This window comes from Perognathus longimembris, chromosome 5 (genome assembly GCF_023159225.1).
Source record: "Perognathus longimembris pacificus isolate PPM17 chromosome 5, ASM2315922v1, whole genome shotgun sequence".
Classification (NCBI taxonomy): Eukaryota; Metazoa; Chordata; class Mammalia; order Rodentia; family Heteromyidae; genus Perognathus; species Perognathus longimembris.
In genome coordinates, this window is record NC_063165.1 from 8,692,190 (window position 1) to 8,710,706 (window position 18,517).

Genomic DNA, 18,517 nt, shown 5'->3' on the forward strand with positions numbered 1-18,517 from the left:
ATTTCCTTGTCTAACAAGTGCAGTGGATTATATTTAGTTTCTCTGCACAGGTATATTCCAGCTAGGTCGAGGCCATCAGGGAAACTGAGGTGAGCAAGGGAAGCGGATTCTAATTGTATTTGACTTAGAACTACAAGTGGCCAGTTGCTTCCACTGCTCTCTGAATTGCCCCAGGGCTCCTGTAACTTGGAGCTAATAAACATTTCAGAATTGTGTCAGTACATCAAGCAGTCCCTGGCAAGATGTGTTTGTAAGTGTTGAGTGTGCAGCTGTGGCAGTGTGTCCTAGCCCGTATTCCTGCTGGTGACCTCCAGTTTCTAAGACAGTGACAGCAGGCCTTGGTGTTTGCCTCTTGCCTTCCTTTGTTAACACGGGAGCTCATTTGGTTGCTCAGCATACATAGCTAAGAAGACTGTTGGCCAGCCACTGGTGCGTGCTTGGGGCTACAGCTGGGCCATTGTGAGTGCATTGGGGACAAGCACACACTCATTTCAGGAAACTGTCAGTGGGATGGAGTGTTCTGGAAAGCAGGGGTGGGAAGATTTGTCCTGAGAGAGCAGAATGTAAGAGCCTCCCTGTTCTGTGAGTGTTGTTCTGAATCGGCAATCTCTTCACGAAGAGTGGAGATGTTGAGCTATCTGCTGGAGCATGCACGGTATTGGCAGTTATTGCTCTGTTTGGCTAGGGTCACCAGTTTTACTCTGTTTCATCTGATTTCTTCTTTCCTCTCTCTTTCTCTCCTCTCTTTCTGTCCACTTGGTGCTGTCTTTTCTCTTTCTTTTTCTCAGGCAGGGGATCAACCGCCCCCCTTTCTCCTCTCCTCTCCCCTCTCTTTCTCTGTTCTTCCTTTCCCCCTCTCTCTTCTCCTTTTTTCTTCCATCTCACCTCTCTCCCTACCTTTGTCTCATGCTGGGGATCAACCCCCCCTCTTTGTCTCTCCTTCTTTCCTCTCTTTCTCTGCTCCCTCCTTTCTCCTCCCCTCTTTCCTTTCTCTCTTGTCTCTCCCCTCTCCTCCCCCCTCCCCTTCTCTCCTCTCTCCTCTCTTCCTCCCTTTCTCTCTTATGCTGGGGATCAAACCCAGGGTCTCATATATGCTAAGGCAGCACTCTACCACTGAGCCACACCCCCAGACACCCTTCCCCCCTTGTTAACTTTTGAAGGACTAAACTGTGTCATTGAACTTAGGGCTTTGTGCTTGCTGGGAAAGTGTGTTTTGCAAGACATTTGGTTAAATAGCCTAGCTTGAGTCAGATGCTAGCCAGGAGGAAGTGTCTTACACTGACTACTTAAGACAGCAGGACCTCCCAGGCCACTGTTTCCTGGTGTCACTCTCCTGTACTGCTTGCTGCTGTGAAGAGTCAAGAGATTTCCAGATGCTTCTTTGAGTGGGAAGAATCATAGTGCTTTTGTAAGATGTCCTGGAGACTGTGGTAGATAGAAAGAGGAACCCTTCCAAAAGATGACCAAGGAACATTGGTGTCTCATGAGGAAAGAGACTGGTGTTGGGCCTGTGTCTCTGGCAGGTCTCATCCCATTGTCCACAGTGCTAGAGGATGGGCTCATGGGTATTGGGGCATCCCAAGCCTCATGATGAAATAGGGGTTGGAGCAGGGCTGCCAGCATGTCTTTCTAGTGGGCTGGGCACCACATAGCAGTTGAGGGGCTGCGTACCACGGAGCCTGATGAACCACTTCTGGAGACAAGGTGGAGTCATCTTGGGTCACAGATCCAGGAGCATTCCCCAGCCATTACACTGAGCTGTAGGATGTGAGCTCAGCTGGGTCCAGCAGGCCTCCTACCCAGTGCAGTCACTTCTTTGCTCGGTTTGGTAGCCATCTTGGAGTTGAACACACAGCCTGAGCCATTGGCAAGGTTACCACGTCAATTGGCCTGAGCAGATGTTCAGGTCTGACTGTGAGGTAAGTGTCCATAGACACTCAGTTGACGTGGAGAGAGGCGTGTGGGTGTTCTGATGAGGGCGAGTGGTTTATAGCACGGTGGTGACCTGTAAACCGCTTGCACTTGAGAAGCAGCTGGTCAGCACTCTGCCTGTCTTTCCCTCATCCTCTTCCTGTCTCTTCCTTCCATTCCTTCCTCTTGTAGGTTTTAGCTTTTTGGGCAAGTCAAGGCACATAGGTGAGCAATCATTTAGCTTTTGCCAGCAAAAATTAGAAGGCATTTTTAGTAGCTTAGTGAGGGGGAAAGCATGGAGTTGGCAGAAGCTGTCCAGGTGCTACCTGAAGCTGGGCCATGAGGCCGCCAGATGATAACAAAAAGGGACTTGCAAGCACAGGTTCTAACTCTGCATCTGCCATCAGCCAGATTGTGGCTCTCAGAGCTCTAGTGTCCTTTGCCAGTTAATCAAGGAGATGACTTTGCCAGGTCCCTTCCTGTTCTGGAACTTAAGTTACAAGATGCATGGAATCAGTGCTGTCCTTTTTACTGATATCTTTCCTATGGACTTAGGATGATACTTGGGTTGCTTGTCTTCTCCTAACTAATAAAGAGGCACCACATTTATTTATTTTCCTTTTGGAAACAACTATATTGATTTTTTTAGGTTCCCCTAGCCTTTATCAGAAAAGGACTGAGATGCAGGAAAATAAATCACAAAGTTTGGGAATTCATAGACCTATCCTTCCTGATTCATGTTTATCTATATCAATGATTGCCAAATTCCTCTCATTGTTCCTGTTTACTTAATTTCCCTGTTAATATAAGGAAGTATATGCTAAAGTATATGCCAGGGAGAAATGTGAGTTCATAAGAGACTTTTCTTGTTTGTGTGGAAGATTTTTACCAGTGTATAGGGGCCCTTCATGGCCACCCCTGGCTCTTTATAGTCAGGAGAGCAAGTAACAAGGCGGAGGGACAAGCCAGCCATGATAGGGTATATTAGTCCATTTTTCATGTCTACAACAAAATGCTTGTGGCTAGTTGATTTATAGAGAACAGAGCTTTATTTAGCTACAGTTTTTGTTAGAGTTAGAAGATCATGATGCTAGCATGTGCTGGCCTTAGAGCTTTATGGTACATAGATAGCATCATGGTAGGCCGTGCTGTGATAGCGAGAGATCACCTAGTGATTCCAGAAGCCAGAGGGATTGAGGAGTTGAGTCTTCGTTATTCTTACCACCTGTTCTTACCAGCATAAATCCTTTCCAAGGATGATGCCCCCAGTGACCCAATTCCTGCCCCCTGAAGTCCACCTCCTCAAGGTTCCACCACATTCCATCATTGCCACATTGGAACCAAGCTTCTAATATATGAATCCTTGGGGAATGTACCACACCCAAGCCATTGCCCAGTGATCTGCCACGGAGTTGCAGAGCTGCAGTTTCTTTGTCCTCAAGTCCCTCTAACTGCTAGAGGTCTAAACTTCTTTTGGAATGGACTTGGTGCTTAGAAGTTTGCTCCGTTATCCCCCCTCCCCCAGCTTTGATTTTACCACTACTCCCTGCTCTATTTTAGGTCTGGCTATGTACCTCTATTTATTTATTTAATATTTCTGTTGCCACTTTTAGTTACTCAATTAGAATTTTTCATGACAGTGAACTGTGAACAACTCTTTTAAGTTTGAATTGACTGAATGAGACCTGTGAACCAATGACCACATCACCTCTCTGGGCCTTGTAGGCCAATAGGATTTTGGCTCATTCTGCCCCATTGCCTCTCAGCAAAGATCTGAGCCCAGAGAATTCATTTACATGGTAGTCCAGAATATCCTTTTCATTTTTATGTTTTTGAGACTTATGAGACTACAGGCTCAAAAATAAAATGGCAAAATCTCAGACCATCTAGTATGACTTTGCCTTCTCTTCTTTGCGGGACTCATGTTCCTATGGTCTGCCTTTGAGAAATATCAGTTTCGTGCCTTATCCTTAAGACTCCTGAGCTGCCCCATCCAGTATTGCTGTCATTATGCTCGCTTGATTACTACCATTATTTAATTATTGTTTATGGGAATGCCTGTAGCACTTTAGAGCAATTAAGATTCTGATTTAAGAATAGATCTGCCTGTCCTGGATGTGCTCCGCTGATGAACAGAGGCAGCTCTGGAAGTTCTAAATGTTTTTCAGTTGGGAATCGATACCCCAGCATCTTGGCAGTTGCCCTAAGCTGTCACTGGGCCCCAGGGGTGGCCGGTCGCCTGCTCCGGGCTCCTAGCATCCCGGCTTTGAAAGGGCAGGGTAATTGGAGAGCCTGACTTGGAGCTGTGGGCCCCACGGACTGATTTAGTACTATGGGGAGTGAGAGGCTGTTTTCAGGAAGCAAAGCTAGCTGATTAGGACATGAGGACCCTTGCCTGCTCCCGGGATGTGGGGCCTTGCTGGGTGAGTGGGTGAGGTAGTATGCTATTTAGTCATACCATTATAAGATAGACTCCTGAGCAGGCCTTTTATTTATTTATTTTTTTATTTTAGCCAAGTACCAGCTGTAAAGACCTACTTATGCATTGTAACCCTCTTCTTCTAGAACAATTAATTGGCCTTTGGAATTTCCTGGAGTTCAAGGCCAAGCCAGGGAGGCTGAGAGCAATGAGCTCTCTCAGTAATGGCAATGGATGGATCTCAATAGCTGAGTTGCCAATTAGCTAATTCTCTGAGTCTGATAAATGATACGCTCTTTGAAGTGTACTCTGTTTCTTTTATGTTTCTCGAGCATGCCAAGTTGTTAGGTTTCATGCTGGGCGGCTGCAGGGTTCCTGAGCTGCTGTGGGGTGGATGAGGTGTGCTGGAGTGAGGAGGAGGTGGTCCAGGGAAATTTGGGGGGGGGGGGTCAGCCAAGCCTCGTGGCTCTCCTGCACTGCAGAGCTGGCGACTGGGCCTCGGGGAGCTCCGGGCTCCCTCCACGGCGTGATGCACGTGTCTCTCTTCCCTTCCACCCCCAAGGATGTCAACGCAGGCGAGGGCAGCGAGTTTGCTGACAGTGGGATCGAAGGGGCCACCACGGACACGGACCTCCTGTCCAGGCGATCCAATGCCACCAACTCCAGCTACTCCCCGCCCACTGGCCGGGCCTTCGTGGGCAGCGACAGTGGCAGCAGCTCCACCGGGGATGCCACTCGCCAAGGGGTGTACGAGAACTTTCGGAGGGAGCTGGAGATGAGTACCACCAACAGCGAGAGCCTGGAGGAAGCGGGCTCGGCGCACAGCGACGAGCAGAGCAGCGGCACGCTGAGCTCCCCGGGCCAGTCGGACATCCTGCTGACCGCCGCGCAGGGCACCGTGCGCAAGGCCGGCGCGCTGGCCGTCAAGAACTTCCTGGTGCACAAGAAGAACAAGAAGGTGGAGTCAGCCACCCGCAGGAAGTGGAAGCACTACTGGGTGTCCCTGAAAGGTAGGGGCGGGGGGGGGGGGGGCGCGGGGGCTGCACCCCGGTACCAGCAGAGGGAGCGGGCTACCCATGTCAGGCGTTTTATTTCATATCCACTAAAAGAAAAACTGATTTCATCCTGTTATCCTTGCTGCTCAGGAACCCGAGATCCGAGGATAGTGGTTGAAAGCCAGCCCAGACACAAAGTCCATGAGGCGCTGATCTCTAATTAGCTAGCTTTGGCCCAAGTGGTAGAATACCAGCCTGGAGAGTAAGTAGCTAAGGGACAGCACCCAGGCCCTGAGTTCAAGCCCTCTCCCACACGTGCATCCCTCTCCCCCCCCCCCATTTTTTTTCTATCTGAGATCTCTTAGTGTATGCACGCATGCATGCCTGTATGTATGTATGTATGTATGTATGTTTGCTTATTTTTAAATATCATCCTTGGGTAGGGATGGTGACTGCAGCCACCAGTAAAGATCTACAAAGTGTCTGGCTTGGGATTTTATTCGATACTGGGAATAGAACCCAGGACCTTAAACATGCTAGGCATGCACCCTACTTGTGAGGTACAGCCCTTTTTATTTTGGTATGTGGGGTTTTGAGATTGAGGCGCATGAATTTCCAAGGTTGATCTTGGTCGTGCCATTATCCTGCCTCAGCTCCAGGAGTAGCTGGGATTCCAGGCATGCAGCAATATACCTGGCTGTTGGACATAGTTTTAAACATATGATATAGTATTGTTGGCTAGAGATGCAACCTTCTAAACAAATCTCTAGAAGTCAATCTGATTTAACTGAACCTTTATACCCTGAGCAGTTAATTCCCCCAGCATGGTCATTGCAAATGATTTTTAAAAAAAATTTTTGCTGTGTTTGACTATTAAGCTAGAACCTGTCTTGTCAGTTTTGTATAGATACAGCTGGTTTTGAATGTACAAATGGCCCCACAAAGATTTTTGTTTTTAGCAAAGACTTATTTTAATATAAAAGGGTTAACAAAGGGAAAAATAGAAAAGAGAGAGAAATAATTTCCTGCTCACCAGGCAAGAATTACACTCTTAAGATTTTTTTCCTAATTATTCATTTGTACCTCCAAAAGTGAAAAATCTTTAACATGAATCCTATAATGAAATCAATAGGCTACCACTGATTTTACAGTTCATATGTTAGTGGAATGTGTAAAACCATTATGTTTGTGTAAATCATATTCTATTTTATATTGCATGTATATTTGAGTCTGCATATGAATAGATGCATATGTACCTGTACACATCATGTATTTTTTTTTACATATACTCACAATAAATACCTTCTAATTTGCTGTCATTCACTTTAGCATTTAGTTGTGAAGTATGCTGTGTGTTTCTGCACTGGCTCTACCACAGAGCAGAAACAACCCCGGAAGCCAGAGTGCTGGCATTTGGGAGCATAGCCCAGGAGCCCATTAAGAGGAGGGAGCCATCACTCTCCTGGTGACCCAGATCTGAGTGACACCATCTGTCAGGATCCAGGCCCAGAACACCAAGCTACTGAGCCCTTTGAGTCTTAATCCTGACAGGTTCCCATTAGATGTTGACATACTTGGGCTTTGTCATTGCTACTCAAATGCAAGACTTACTGCTGACTTTTCCTTAGCAACACTTAGGTATTGAGAAAGAAAAAGTAGAACACCTGGGAACTTGGGATCAAGATGTTCCCAAGGAATCTTTTGCAGTAGATACTAGAATTAATTTTTAAAAAGATTTCACCCAGAATTAGCCTCTGGAGTGACTTTGTAAACAGATGAAGAACTTGGAGGTTATTTTCAAGGGAAGACAAAGGTAAGCAGACCTTTATTAGGAAGAGTGTGGCTCTTCAACTTGGTATTGATGTTTGATATTAGTCTTAAAAGGATAACCATTTGATAATTGAGTAAAAACTAGTTTTAATCACCTGTTGTTATGGGTGATTCTAAACCAAAGTTAAACAATTATTATTAACATTTTTTTGCCAGTTCTGGGGCTTGGACTCAGGTCCTGAGCACTGTCTCTGGCTTCTTTTTACTCCTAGCATTCTGCCTCTTAAGCTACAGCGCCACGTCCTGTGTTTTCTGTTTATGTGGTGCTGGGGAATTGAACCCAGGGCTTCATGTATGCTAGGCAATCACTCTACCACGAAGCTGCATTCCTAGCCCCAAAAGTTGAACAATTATTTAACAAGACAAAGTGAGAAGGAGGGAGAGAGACAGGAAGTAGTGAGAGAAAGAGGAGAGAGAGAATAAATATGTGAATGCATAGAATAGTAATTGTATGGTCTTTCCAAGTAACTGGTTTTTATAATTTTGCACAGACTTTTTTCAATGTTCTTACTCTCTTGTGACACAATGGCCCTGTATCTGCAGATCATGAGTGACATATGAGTCATAAGGATTATTTGGAGCAGTGATTCTCGGCAGTGGCACTATTGACATTTTCCAGATAATTCTTTTTTTTTTATTCATGTATTGAATAAGTTTAATAAAAAGATAAGCAATGATATAATAGGCAAATACAAACATTATGAGGATTTTAGATTTTTTAAGAGTAAATTCTTATTCATTAAGAATAAAATACTGTTATTTTCCTGAAATATAGAGCTGGATTTCAACAAAACTTAATAAAGTAAGGCACAATGTTTAATAAGGCAAAATTTACATAGTTAATAAGTGATTACAATGTTTTGATGTCTTGGAGGGGGTAGGAAGTATGCAACATAGTTTAAATATTCTTTTAACGGAATTTTCCATTATAAAGTAACATTTAAATTTGATACAATAAACTATATTTTATCTAGAAAATAAAACTTTATTCTTGAATTATATTGCTGAATTACACTATCTTTTAATGTTAGGCTTTAATTATATACCTAATTCAAAAGGTTTTGAATATAGAAATTAAGAAATCAAATCACAGTCATCTGACCAAAGTAAAAGTAAAATGCATTTTCAGCATCCTCTATTGATGATACTTTGAAGTCCCAAGCTTTATGAATAAAGTTAAAGTACTGGTTATTCTAAGGGTTTTTCCTATTACATTTTTGTTTATCATGAATACAAAATGGGATCAGAATGCACCAAACTTCAACGTAAGTCTCAAACTACTGTACAGTGACTGTAGAGGATAATACTCATTCTCAGTAACACTTCAAGGTTAATCATTAAGATCAGCAAAGCTGACTGGAGGTGCAGCTCAAGTGGAGCAGGAACAAAATTTGTGAAGGGATTCTTTTATATCAGTTATAGACAAATTAAAGAATGTCTTAATGTTTTCAATACCAGGTGACATCTGAAAAAAAAGCAGTTTTATCTTATTTATCCATAACCAAAGGAGCAAAGCCAAAGCAATGTCTGGTGAATGTGCATGGTTCTTTCACCATGGCTTTCTTCCAGATAATTCTTTGTGGTGATGGACCATCCTGGGCATTGTGAAATGCTTAGCGGTTGCCCTGTTGTGTAGGTCAAGCGTTCTCTCACCAGAAGGAAACACTCAAGTGTTGGTTTTGGGCCTTTGGCGAGGCAACGTGACCTGATGGGAGCATGTAGCCCAGATTTACAGCCGGCCTCAGCTCCCCTTCAAGCACCTGCCTTCCACAGCCTGAAGACTTTCCTAGGTTCCACCTATTGAAGATTCCCTTGTCTCTAGTAACACCCAGCATGACACCCTGGGGCCCTCAGCCTTCAACACACAGGCCTTTGGGTAACATTTAAGATCCAGGCTACATCACTGGATATTCCCATAACATGCCAGTAGCATGTCTCCACATGCTATGACAACCACAAATGTCTGTAGGCATCACCAATTAGCTCTGCTATGAGAAACTCTGATTTGGAAGCCAAAAGCATTTAATTTATAGTTCCTTTTCTCTATCTCGTATCCGTGCTACTACTTTAAGACATGGAAATAGACATACAGATAATTTTGATCTTGGATGCAAGAGTTTTCCCAATGAGATCTTTGAAATTACAGGTATTACAGGCAGAAGCGAGTTGAAGCAGAACACTAATAGTACATTTTCTAGAGTTTCCTAGAGTTGCATATCATGTGAGACACTGGGAATGGATTCTTGTGGAATAGAAGTAACCATCTTCATACAGCAAGGGCCTCATCACCGCTGGGAAAAATGGCTCTAAGACCTCAGATGCTTATGAGGAATTGTCTGAAGAAACATGGCAACATAGAAATTGAGGATCTTGGCCAGGTGCTATTGGCTCATGCCTGTAATCTTAGCTATTCAGGAGGCTGAGATCTGTGAATCAAAGTTCAAAGCCAGTGTGGGCAAGAAAGTTTGTGAGACTCTTATCTCTAATAAACTACCCCCCGCCCCCCGCAAAAAAAAAAAGCCGGAAGTAAAGCCGTGGCTCAAGTGGTAGAATGTTAGCCTTGAGCACTAAAGACTCAGGAACAGTTCCCAGGCCCTGAGTTCAAGCCCTAGGACTGGCAGGCAGACACACACACACACACACACACACACACACACACACACACACACGGGGGGGGGGGAGAGAAAGAGAGAGGGAGGGAGATACTTGTCTTAAAGAACTTGAAGGTGTGCTTATAGGAGCTCTTTGCTAGTTTAGAGGCTGTGATTTTAAGATCTTCACCTCTCTAGCCTCATGGAAGACTTGACTATAAGTATGACCTGCTTTTCTATATATCCTAGATTCTTTGATTTCCAATCTCATTCTGCTGACAGTGTTAAGTTTCCATTATAGGCTTTTCACTGGTCAAGTACCAAACAGTCACACAGACTCCTGTTTTGTTTCCTCAGGATGCACGCTCTTTTTCTACGAGAGTGATGGCAGGTCCGGCATAGACCACAACAGCATCCCCAAGCACGCTGTCTGGGTGGAGAACAGCATTGTGCAGGCTGTACCTGAGCACCCCAAGAAGGACTTTGTCTTCTGCCTCAGTAATTCCTTGGGTGATGCCTTCCTCTTTCAGGTTTGTTGTATACTTGCTTCTCATGGGCCTTCTTCCTTGCTTGCCTTCCTGCATTTTTTTTTTTCATTTCACTGGTGAAAATTATGGGTTGTTCATTACAGAAACAAAAATGATGAATGCGAAAATAAACATATGTAATGATTCCAGGAATGAGAACTCTCACCCAGAGGCTTGCAGCTTGAAGCCTGTGCAGAGCTCTGAGTTGGATTTGAGAAATTTGCTGTGTTTGGCGTGGGTTGAGGATGTCTTTGTAGCACTCTAGAAAGGGATTATGAGATCCTTAATTTAGATGTGACTTGAGCTGTCAATTTTTTTAACATAATATGTTCTCTTCTAATATTAATCATAAGGTAAATAATGATATTTCAGAAAAGGCTGGTTCTCTCTAAATAGTTTCTCTTTCTCACCTTAGCAGAACTTTCTTCCCAGCATTGTTAAAACTTTCAGTGTTGTTTAGAAAAGTTCTTCCCTGCTATTATAAGGAATCATTTGCATGTGCTCAGTTGTAAAATACCTTGCAAGAACATTTTGTGGTTTAAGGCCACATACAGTAATCCCAGATTCTCGGGAGGTGGAGCGAGGCCAGCCTGGGAAAAGGCACGAGACCTTATCTGGAAAGCAAGTTGAAAATCACAAGCTCAAGGAGTGGGTCTCTTGCTCTTCAAGCAAATCCTACCCTTAAAAATATTCACAAATAATAGGGCTGCAGACTGAGGGACAGTCCTTGTAATGTGGTGGCAATCTTTCTCCTCTCTCCTCGCCTTCTCAGACTCCCTAGTGGGTTTGCATAATGGTTACCTACAGGTCTCTGAGATTCTATTCACTTTTTAAAAATTTTTTTTGTTCTAATCTTTATCCTGAATAATGTCCATTGATTTACTTCTAACTTTTTTTTTTTCTACCTACACCAATCTATATTGTTGAGTCTTTCTGGGTATTTTACATTTCATCGTCAGAATTATATGTCATTCTTTAAAACAAAAATTTATTTCTTTGTTAGTATTTTTTATCTGATGAGATGTTATTCCATTATCGTTCTCATATTTTATTTTTTTTCAGACATGATGTGATTTAGTTCTTTGGATGTATCTTATAATGTGTGTTTCTCTATCTTGGTCTAGCACCTTCAACAGCTTGTCTTTCTCTGGGACAGGTTTTTTTTTAAAATTTTACTTATTGCTTTAGTTCCCATGTGTGGACCATAATTTATTGTTTTGTGTGTCTCATACTTCTTTGTTGAAAATTATGATCTTTAAGTTCAATAATATGGCATATCTTGAAAACAGATTCAGCTCCATCTTCCAGGGTAGGTTATGGTTATTGGTGGTAGTAGAGACACACACTCCACTCCCCCCCCCCCCTTTTTTTTTGTCAGTCCTGAGCCCTGGACTCAGGGCCTGAGCACTGTCCCTGGCTTCTTTTTGCTCAAGGCTAGCACTCTGCCTCTTGAGCTACAGCGCCACTTCCTGATTTTCCTGTTTATGTGGTACCGAGGAATGGAACCCAATGCTTCCTCCTGCAAGCTAGGCAAGCCTTCTCCCGCTAAGCCACATTCCCAGCCAGGAGACACATTTTTGTATGGTGACTTTTCTGAAATCTGGAAAGTATTTGTAGTGCTTTGTCATATATGGCCACTCAGGTAGGTTTCCATTGAGCTTGTTTAGTGGTCAGGAAGTGAGAAGACCAAAACTTCTTTAAATGCCTAGAAAGAGTAAATCTCCCAGCCTTTCCTGAAGACGGAAGTATGCAAGCATGTCTTCGATGCTCAGTCAGTTAGTTCTCAGCTCTGTCTTAGCCTTCACCTCTACTATAACAGAGTATTATTATCTCAGAACTTGGCTTCCTGGGCCTGTGGGAAGCACAATACATGCGTTTGTCCTTCCAGATTCTCAGAGCTATGGCAGAGCTCTCCAAAGCCCCCTGTGGAAATCTTGTTCCTACTGCCCCTTTAAGTTTCAAGCTGGTTGCTGGTGGTTCACGCTTATAATCAAAGCTGCTCAGGAGGCTGAGGTCTGAGGATCACCAAACGGGGGGTGGGGGGGGTGGGTGGTGGTGGTGGTGGTGGTGGAAAGTCCATGAGACTCTTTTATCTTCAAATAACCAGCAAAGAGTCAGAAGTGGAGCTGTGGCTCAAATGGTCGGGTAGAGTGCTAGCCTCAAGCAAAAAATTGTATGGAAATTAACTCCAGGGGGGCTGGGGATATGGCCTAGTGGCAAGAGAGCTTGCCTCTTATACATGAAGCCCTGGGTTCGATTCCCCAGCACCACATATACAGAAAATGGCCAGAAGTGGCGCTGTGGCTCAAGTGGCAGTGTGCTAGCCTTGAGCAAAGAGAAGCCAGGGACAGTGCTCAGGCCCTGAGTCCAAGGCCCAGGACTGGCCAAAAAGAAAAAAAAAAGGAAATTAACTCCAGGAAATGGAAACAAGAAGTTTTTTTTCTTCTTTGTTTTTGTCTTCTTTTATTTTTCTGTTTGTTGGTTCATACTCTGTTCATATGTCTTTTTGTTGTTGGTGATGGTGGTGGGGCTTGAACTCTGGTTTATATGTCTTTGGGAGTGTAAGGGGGCACACAGACCTGGAGGGACAAAGGGCAAAAAACATGCAGCAATGATGTGCACTGGACATTATATTGGAAATGAACTATATAGCTTGTGGGTGGGAGATGGGGGGAAATCCTGGGAGAGAATAAGGTTAGGAGTAACATTGTCCACACAGAAATGTACTGTTTACCTGATTTATGTAACTAACCCTTGTGAACATCACCTTTATAATAACAGTAAAACAAATTTTTAAAAAGAAATTTTTAAAAAATGCAAACGGCCAGTGCCTAGGGCCTGAGTTTAAGCCCCCATACTGGCAAAAAAAAAAGTCAAACTTGTTTTTGTCAAGCTTCAGTCATTTGTTTTTAAAAAATTGAAGATTGAAATAGACTGAGCTTAATTTCCAGAATATTCAAAACATTATTTTTGACGATTCTGGCCAGTGTTGTAATTGCTTTTATGGAGCAGTAGCTTTTTGTGTGTCTTCACTCAGTGGTGCTGGTGGCATTCACAACGTCGCATTAGGGACTAGACACTTGATAATGATGCCAGGATAACCAGGGAAGCAGAGACAATGTGGCAACCTCTCCTCGGGTACATTTGGGTTTTTCCCAGGCAATGGTGCAGTGAACCCTCTTCTCTCTGTTCTTGGGATCATTGTATTTCTGTGGTATTTTGCTTGGGAATGGGGCTACTGGGCCAGGTGTACAACACACTGCCAGATACTAGAATAATTAAAAGAATTTGTACCTAAGCAGCATGCGAGACCAGTTGTACCGTATCCTTGATGTTGTCAGGGTTCCCCCCTCCCCCCCCCCCCCCCCCCGTTTTCTGCTTCAAGCCTTTTAGTGTGAATCTCACCTCATTTTTATGTGTCTTTGTTTTGTTTTGAGATAAGCTCTCTCATTCTATGGCACAGTTTGATACACGTTTCTGATACAAGTTTCTTCTAAAACCTTGGCCTCCTGAGTGTTGGAATTACAGTTTTGCACCACCCATTTTCATGTATTAGGTGGCCATTTCAGCATCTTTTACTTTTGTGAAGTAGTTTTTCCATCACCTGCCTATTTTCCATTGCTTTTTCTCTCTGCATGGTTCAGGGACTTTCTTTACATATTTATCATTATTATTATTATTGTGTGTGTGTGTGTGTGTGTGTCTGTGTGTCTGTGTGTCCTGGGGCTTGCAATCAGGGACTGGGCACTGTTCCTAAGCTTTCTTGCTCAAAGCTAGCACTCTACCACTTGAGCCACAGCTTTGCTTCCACCTTTTGGTGGGATAGAGGTATGAGTTGCAGACAAGGTGTCTGTTTTACAGACTCTGGGGCCACTTGGGCTGGCTTTAAACCACAGTCCTCAGATCTCAGCCTCCCGAGTAGCCAAGATTTACAGGCGTGAGCCACTAGTGCCCAGCTTATGCTTGGCTCTTTTAAGGCATCATTAATCCTATTAAAAAATCTGCATGCTCCAAGGGCATGATTCTTCTGTCTAGCTTAAAAACTCTTGTTTTCTGAGTTGACATGGCTTTTCACGTATTAATTGGAAATCTTGCATATACGGCAATTCTTAAGTACTGACAATATCAACAATGCTACAGTGATGGCAGCCACTGTACTGAGCCCTCGCTGTGACCCCATCTTGAGTCCGAGTCTTAATTCTTAGGACTGTCAAGAGCTGAATTGTGTATCTGTATTTTAACTGATCTGCAGAGATTTTGTACCTCACTCGAAGAAGCTGAGGCTTACAAAGCCTGGAGTCCATGCCAAGTCACACAGGTACTAAATGTCATGGTTGGATTTAAACCAAAATTCTCTTTCTCTAGAACCTTCCATTTGTCCTTCTAATGTTCCTAACGACCTGAGAAGGACAGGGGTGCAGAGAAGAATCAGTGACTATAGTAAAAAGCTTTCTTCTCATATTTCCTACTAAACTACACGGAGGGAATATTTCTGAATTATAGCCTGATTTTGGCCATTCTGGCCTTCGTAGGCAGGTTATATGATAATCTGATTGATTTCAGGAAAGGACCTCTCCTTTTTCTTACACACCTCTGATATGAATGCTTTCTGCAAGGGTTTTCATGACCAAACAATTGCTAATAGAATCTAAATACCCAATAAGGTCACATTGTATAAAATTCTTTTTGTGGCCACTTAAGACCTTATTCATGGGAAACCTCTATGTCTTTCTTCTTATGGGAAATTTTTATGCTACTTATGTTGGATAAAGCACAAAATGAACCTTTTCAGAGGAAATTACTGCTGTTTGGGGTCCATGAAGGCATTTTCTGCCTTCTACTTATTGTAATCCACATAACTCTAGAGGGGCAGAATTTGAAAGGAACCTGTGTGTGTAGGGGGTGAGGTTAAAGCAAGGGAGATCAACCGTGATTATGGAAATGATTTGTAGGTTATTTCAGCCCTGGGGCTCCATTCAGTCCACGCTGTCGTGCTGCCGATTCGATGCTGTTACTCAGATTTGCCCCTTACAAGGAGCTTCATGTTACCAGCGAGAGTAGAAAAGGGGTTTTGTGTGCAGGATGGGGGTAGGAATGAACTTGAATGTTGGAGAGCTCGTGTAGAAGTTGTGTACTGTCTGCTAATTTTCTCTATAGCTCCTGAATTTAAACTATTTTAATTAGAATTCTCTCTTCCAATTTGATACCAAAGACAACACCTACTACCTCTGAAGTGTAATTTCCTGTTGAGCCTTCCTTCATCCATTACTTGAAGATGTAACTTTCCAAAATAGTTCACCCTCCTGTAGGGTAACATAGCTTAATATGATATTTAAATTCCTGGATTGAATGCACTGAGAATACAGCTGCCAGGCAGGGCAAGAAAAATGCCCAGTGGAATAGAAAATCATATGTACTTATATAGCTATAGGAGGGAAGACAATTATATTTAGGAAGTGATTGTCTTTCTTTCCATACACGGTTTTCTTATTATGCAGAAAGCCACTGGTCTTGAGATATTTTATGCATATTAAAGAGACTTGCCAGGTGCTGCTGGCTCATGTCTATAATCCTAACTACTGAGGAGGCTGAGATCTGAGGATGGCGATTCAAAGTCCGCCCAGACAGGAATGTTCTTGAGACTCTTATTGCCAATTAGCCAGTAAAAAGCTGGAAGTAGAGCTGTGCTCAAGTGGTAAAACTTTAACCTTAAGCAAAAAAAGCTCTGGGATATTGCCCAGATCCTGAGTTCAAGCCCCAGGACCAGCACATACACAAAGAAAAGGATAAAAGGAAAGGATAGTGTTTATGCCATTATACTGAGTTGTAGATAGAATGTGATAATGCAGTAAGAATATGATATATAAAAAATGCTCAGTTTATTTTTCCCATTGTTACCATTTTAGTAATAGAAGGAAAGAAACTAGTTATCACACCTTATTTTTCAAGCTCCTAATACTAGGGCTAGAACTTAGGGTCTCTCTCTTTTTTTTTTTTTGGTCAGTGGTAGAGCTTGAACTCTGGGCTTGGGGGCTGTCCCAGAGCTCTCTAGCTCAAGGCTAGTGCTCTACCACTTGAGCCACAGTGCCACTTCCAGTTTTCATGGTTAATTGGAGATAAGAGTCTCAGGGACTTTCCTGCTCGGGCTGGCTTTGAACTGTGGTCCTAAGATCTCAGCCTCCTGAGTAGGTAGGATTGTAGGTGTGAGCCACTGGCTCCTGGCTCTCACATTCTTTTGCTTGGCATTTTCCAATTCAAGGCAGATGTTCTACCACTTGGGCCACTCCTCTATTTCTGGCTTCTTGTTGAATAGTTGGAGATCAGAATATCATAGACTTTTCTGCTTGGGCTGACTTTGAACTGCAGTCGTCAGATATGAGCCTGCCGAGTATCTAGGATTACAGGTCTGAGCCAGAAGTGTCTGGCAAATGCCCCTCTTTAAGCAAGTACCTCTGCAGAGGTTGAGTGAATAGCGCGAGGTTTGGGGCTTAATCTCTAGATCCATTTTGAAATGGCACATCTGGCTTTATGTGTCGGACTTGAGAAAGGTCATTGTCAGATGCCTAGGACCAGGCCACTTAGGCTAAGGACTAAGCCTGGAAATCATCTTTCACGGAAAGACTTGGAGAAAAGGCCTTAGAAAGGATTTAGCATCTTAAGACTTAAATGATGTAAGTCCTGCTTCCCTCTTCCATCTCAGCAGAGCTCCAGCCAGCAGGTCAGCCGGCCCATTGCTCACCACTCCATTCCTGGGGAGAGCCCAGCTTCTCAGCCATCTGCTTTGTTAGTCTAGAAAATTCTTGGTGACAGTGATCTTTTTGGTGACTCTTACCATTTTCCGGTTTCCAAATTCACACCCAGAGGCTAATGATGATCTTTCTGGTAACCTTTCAAACACTTGGAAATGCTCTTATTTGCTTTTGGCCGGGACTGCTCTTTGGATTGCGGTAGCCTCCTGAGCCAGCCTCCCCCGTTGGTATTTGCAGGCCTGCTCTGGATGGGGGCACCCCAGCCTCCTGGCCTAGCCCCAGGCAAGCCCGCAGCTGGACTCCTGCAGCATTCATTTCCTCAGCCACACTTCACTTCCCTCCTGGATCAGTCAGTAGCCACATCATACTGTTTGTTGACTCATTAGGAGCTTGTGCTTCCTTAACCCTGCAGCATCAACTCTTGCCCAGTGAAACCTTCCTCATCGCCCCCTCCCCACCCCCAAGCCCGAACACGGACTTTTATTTCTTTGAAATGCTATTATTGTGGCCCGATGTTGGTGCCTCTCCCTGGTAGTCCTAGCTATTTGGAAGGCTGAGGTCGGATGATCCCTGTTTGAAGCCAGTCCCCCACATAAATCCAAGACTCTTATCTCCAATTAACCAGCAAAATTTCAGAAGTGGGGATGTAGCTCAAGTCTTACTGCATCAGCCTTAAGCAGAAAAAGCTAAAGCAAGCGTGGGAGGTCCTGAGTTCAAGTCCCAGTACCAACACACAACACACACACACACACACACACACACACACAATTAATTTTAAAAAATAATAAAGGAACCTGGGTGCCAGTGGCTCACACCTATAATCCTAGCTATTCAGAGTAAGGTCCATCCCCGGGAGCGCTCCATGCAGATGCCCCCCACCTGTTTAAGTCTTTGCTCGCTACCTTTGTTACCTAGGTAACTGGCACACCTGGAGGCAGTTACCTGTCTTTTTCTCTTCTTCCTTCCCCTCTGTCTCTCCACACCTCCATCTCGTGTGTGTGGGCCAGCAGTTTGCTCTCCCCCAATAAACTCCTTTCTGCCTGAACCATATGGTGGGTTTCCTTCCTGACTAACCTTACACTCAGGAGGCTGAGATCTGAGGCTAATGGTTCAAAGCCAATCGGTGCAGGAAACTCTGTGAGACTTTTAGCTCCAATAAACTACTCAGAAAAAGGTGCAAGGGAACTCAAGAGCTCAAGTGGTAGAGTACTAGTTTTGAGCACAAAGAGGCTCAGGGACAGTGCCCGGACCCTGAGTTCAAGCTCCAGGACTGGCAAAAAAAAAAAAAAAAAAAAAGACTTATCTCAGATCAGCTCCTCAGTCCTGCTCTGCTAGTCCAGTCTCAGTCAATCTAGCAGAAGAAATATGACCCAGGCTGGTGAGCCACCCAGTCGCTTAAGGTAGCCACTTGGCATCCTGTTGGGATGAAAGGTTAGAAAGTTCTTAAGGAAGAGATTGCATGTAGACCCCTACTTGGTCTCTATTCCTTTGTAGG

At 43.9% G+C, this 18,517-nt stretch overlaps 1 protein-coding gene across 3 annotated transcripts in view; it reads left to right on the forward strand.

Moving 5' to 3' along the window:
- Tiam1 (TIAM Rac1 associated GEF 1) overlaps positions 1-18,517 on the forward strand; it is a 264,074-nt gene that overhangs the window by 151,555 nt on the left and 94,002 nt on the right. For all 3 annotated transcript variants that reach the window (XM_048346332.1, XM_048346331.1, XM_048346333.1), the window contains exons 5-6: positions 4,893-5,340; positions 10,104-10,276. In XM_048346332.1, coding sequence (XP_048202289.1) covers positions 4,893-5,340; positions 10,104-10,276 — 621 coding nt within the window. The remainder of the gene's footprint in view (positions 1-4,892; positions 5,341-10,103; positions 10,277-18,517) is intronic.